We start from the raw sequence: 4,496 nt of genomic DNA on the forward strand, positions 1-4,496 counted from the left end.
TGATGGTGATGGTGGTGGAGGTGATGGTGGTGATTGTGGTGGTGGTGGAGGTGATGATGGAGGTAATGGAGGTGGTGGTGGTAGAGGTGGTGATGGTGGAGGTGATGGTGATGATGGTGGTGATTGTGGTGGTGGTGGTGGTGGAGGTGACGGTGGTGGAGATTATGGAGATAATGGTGGTGGTGGAGGTGACGGATATTCGAACATGCCTGACCTGAGAAAAGTTCATTTTCATTTTTGGCTGGGCACGGTGGCTGATGCCTGTAACCCCAGCTCTTTAGGAAGCCTAGGTGGAAGGATGGCTTGAACCCGGGAGGTCAGGGTTGCAGTGAGCTATGACTGCACCACTGCACTCCAACCCAGGTGACGGAGCAAGACCCTGTCTCTTAAAGTATTTTTTTACAGTGCATTTTCATGTGGTTCAACCTCATAGTGTCCCTGCCAAAAATATTTTAATCTGAAACAAATCATGGGGAAATTATGAGACAAATCAGGTCAAAAGACAGTCTACAAAACAGTTGGCCTGATCTTTTCAAAACTGTCAACCTGTTAAAAGAAAAAAGAAAAAAAAATGACCAGGGAACTCTTCTAGAAAAGAGATGTGATAAGTAAATGCAGAAAAGAGATGTGATAAGGAAGTACAGTATGTGTCCCAGGAGGATCTAGGATCTAGTCAGGACAGGAGCTGGAGCACGAGAGGAACTGGGGTGGAGACCGCTTCCTGGGGGCAGCGTCCTCCTCTCCACGTTGCACGTCCTGACTGGGAAACCTGCACTAGTGTTGTGCAGAGAAGGGCTAGAGTCTTGTGAGACCCTGCCCAGGTATGTAGTGGCAAGACGCCATGATGCCTGCAACTTGCTTTCTAACGGTTTGGGAGAGAAAATGCTAATTTATGCGAAGAGTCTGAAGAGAGAACAAGGAGGGGAGAGGAAAAGTGAAAGCAGCTGTGTGAAACGTGAACAGCTCAGGTCTGGAGTTGAATGAATGTGGGTGGTGGTATGCTATTCTTGTGACCTTTTTGAAAGTTCAAAAATTTTCAAAGTATAACGTTAGAGATAAATCCTTTCAGAATAAAAAGCCAATTGTGCAGTAGGAAGACCAGTAGTGGCCCCTGGTTGGGTCTCGGATTCCAGAAAGCCATCCTGGGCTGCTGTGACCTGCCACTAGCACGGCTCACTGTTGACGAAGGCTGGGGAGAGCCCTGGCGTTCGCGTAGTCCCGCGCTCTCTGTATTGCCGTAATGCTGCCTTTCTCCCTTCATGGGAGCGTGCTGTGGCGTTTAGTCGTGAGCGTGGGTGTGACCTGTGTTTGGGTTTTGCAGGTCTGGAGGCGGCTGGTGGAAATCCACTTCCCCGTGGAGCATGGCTGGAAGGAGTCATTGCTGGAAGACATGGAATGGAGGCTCAAACAGGTAGGAGAAGTTGGGGGACATTCTTTTCCAGGGCGTGAAGGCAAGCTGGAGAACCCCAGACCATTAGCGACAGCCAAGAGATCTCAGCGGTGCCTCTTGTGGGCAGGGACGGGGCGAATCACAGCTCTGTGTTTCTGTTTCTGATCCAGCCCTTACAGTCTGTCCCCAGAAGAGCGCTTTGGAGTCTTACTGAGAGGACAGAGAGGAACAAGGGCCCAGGATCTCAGCATCATGGGGGTGCAAGATTTTTCCTGACCCCTTTGTTGGACTTGCGATGGGGATGCTGTGTTTACTTGGCCCGCCGTGCTCAACCCCTTGTGGGAGGGAGCACGTGGGCAAGTGTGGCATCTGGCCAGCTGCTTTGGGAGCTGGCAAGCGCAAGCTCTGTGCGGGCCCTGCAGCAGTGCCACGTTGAGGTGCCTGCAACCCCCGAAGCTCCAGAGGGCAGGTGCTCTCTTAGCTCTGCCGTCTATGGACGGTGGTGTGTTATCAGCTCAGTGGGGCCCTTGTCGTGTTGCCTAGGGTGGCTGCCCTCTGCCATCAAGGGCAAAGGGCCAATGTGAGAGCCTCTTTTAGGTACCCATACTCAGTGGGCCCCGAGCTCTCGTCCAGCATCCAAGAAGTATGAGGTCACCTGGACACTTGGAGGATGGTGAAGACAAAGAATTTTATTAAGCAACGGACATGACTCTCCGTGGAGAGGGGAGCTGGAGAGGGGATGGGTCAGGTGGGGAATCTTCCTCTGGTCCAGCTACCTCTGGCTGGCTCTTTCCTGAAGTCAGGACGTCTTTCCAAAGTTAAACCGTCTCTCCTCCGAAGTCCAGCCATCCTGCTGAAGTCAAGTCACTGTCTCCAGTCAAGCTACTTCTCTCTCGCTACCAAGTCTGGGGTCTTTATAGGCACAAGATAGGGGGCAGGGTGGGCCATAGGTAGTTTTGGAAAAAGTAACATTCTATTGGTAAAAAGACATTTCTCTGCAAGAACCAATGGGGAGAGAGCACGCACACAGGGAGAGAGGTTCTCACTTTGGGCCATGGGTTTCAGGCTTTTCGATTCAAAGGTGGGGTTTTGCCAGGGACCCGCCCCCTGTCTGCATAGGATTTATCTGCCTCCTGCCTCCCTCAATGGGGCCCCAAGCATAGGAGGGGCCAAGCCTGCCCACAGGCAGCAAGTCTGAGTGGCCTGTTGGTGACAGGAGCCTCATGAAAGAAGTGGAGAACACGCAGACATGCCCCTCATGCTGAATTAAGGCCTGAGGCTCAAGGAAAATTAGCTTTTATGTGATACGAGAGTTTTATATGTAACTTTTTTTTTTTGTTATTTATTTATTTGAGACGGAGTCACGCTCTGTCGCCCAGGCTGGAGTGCAGTGGCGGGATCTCGGCCCACTGCAAGCTCCGCCTCCCAGGTTCACACCATTCTCCTGCCTCAGTCTCCCGAGTAGCTGGGACTACAGGCGCCCGCCACTACGCGCGGCTAATTTTTTGTATTTTTTTGTAGAGATGGGGTTTCACCGTGTTAGCCAGGATGGTCTCGATCTCCTGACCTCGTGATCCACCCACCTCGGCCTCCCAAAGTGCTGGGATTACAGGCGTGAGCCACCGCGCCCAGCCTATATGTAACTGTTAAATGGATCTTTGGAGGGAAAACAGAAACCAGGAAAAATGACCTATTTCTCATAACTTACCTGTTTTGGCAAGCCAGGTGCTTTTTTTGCAGACTGGGAAAAGAGACTCTTTTTTAAATTTTAGCCTTTGGTCCACTGGCGGGGGGCAGGAAGGACATGCTTTGCATGGGTGGGGAGAAGCTTAAAATTGGGGGAAACGGTATAACAGTGGGAAAGTAAAGATGATGAAAGCACTTTGATCCCATAGAATACTGGAGTGCTGCATCCAAAAGCTCTGAAACCCCTCTTCGATTTTTGCAGGAGAAGCCCCTCTCCCAGATCACTGCCTACTGCAGTAGTCACTGGGACAGCGAAGGCTTAGAGGACAGTGTGGCCAAGACCTTCGAGAAATGCATCATTGAAGCCGTGAGCTCAGCCTGCCAGGTGAATAACCTCTCCTCTCAGGGAAACGGATTCGGGCTCACAGCTGTGTTCTGCCATGACCCAGCTAAGGGCTATGAAGCACCTGCTGGGTCTCAGCTCCTTTGCCAACTCAGAGATTGGGAAGTGGGCACCCTCCTCCCTCGCCCAGGGCAATGGCGCTGAAGTCCGGTTCTCTCCGGGTTCCTCGGTGTGCTGCACGGTCCCTGCTGCTCACGCCATCCTGCATGTGTTCTGTGTGGAATCACGGCCGTGCGCGTGTGGCACAAGTCAAACGGGCTTGCAGGCCGCTCCTCAGATGGCCCCGTTATCGTTGTGCCTGCTGGTTTGCTTGATTGTTAACACTTGCTCAGTAGGTATGTGGGAAAAGACTCCAAAGGTTGACAGAACATTTATGGAAGCAAAATATGTGAAATGGAAAATGGTATCAATTTATTTAGCTATTTTCTGCAAAGGGGAAGAGATTGTGCCCCCCTGTCTCCCAGGAACAGTCTCCCAGGCAATGCTACACGAAGAAGCTCCCTGCTGGCCACGGCTCTCCCCGCTCACATTTCCTAACTGGACACTTAACCCCCGCACAAGCACAGCCTTGCTTCCGCAGGGACAGTCCGGAACCATTGAGGTCATCGAATTCCGAGGACCAAGGGGTTCTAATTTTTTAAGTGAGTGATACCTTTGATAAGGTTTTCCTTTCCCTTTTTTGTTAACACGGTTGAGAAATCGTTCATATGCCATACGGTTCATCCGTGAAAAGTTCCAGTTCAGCAGGTTTTGGGGTAGTCACGGATATGTACAGTCATCACCACAGTCAACGACAGAGCATTTTCATCACTTCAAAAAGAAACCCTGTCCCCTTTAGCCATCATCCTCCTCCTCCCCTCCAGCCACCCACTCCCCTCTGCAGCCATAAACAATCGCTGAGCATAAACAATGGCGTCTGTGGCTTTCTCTGTTCTGGACTGTAATATGAATGGAATCATGTATGTGGCCTTTTGGGTATGGCTTATTTCACTGAGCATAATGGTTTTTGTTGCTGTT

At 51.2% G+C, this 4,496-nt stretch overlaps 1 protein-coding gene across 1 annotated transcript in view; it reads left to right on the forward strand.

The window, feature by feature from the left end:
- The window catches only part of RNF213 (ring finger protein 213), a 168,533-nt gene that overhangs the window by 76,572 nt on the left and 87,465 nt on the right, over positions 1–4,496 (forward strand). Inside the window, exons 18-20 of the mRNA XM_011967440.1 lie at positions 1,134–1,229; positions 1,322–1,411; positions 3,339–3,461. Coding sequence (XP_011822830.1) covers positions 1,134–1,229; positions 1,322–1,411; positions 3,339–3,461 — 309 coding nt within the window. The remainder of the gene's footprint in view (positions 1–1,133; positions 1,230–1,321; positions 1,412–3,338; positions 3,462–4,496) is intronic.

Source organism: Mandrillus leucophaeus, unplaced genomic scaffold, assembly GCF_000951045.1.
Source record: "Mandrillus leucophaeus isolate KB7577 unplaced genomic scaffold, Mleu.le_1.0 Scaffold1, whole genome shotgun sequence".
NCBI lineage: Eukaryota > Metazoa > Chordata > Mammalia > Primates > Cercopithecidae > Mandrillus > Mandrillus leucophaeus.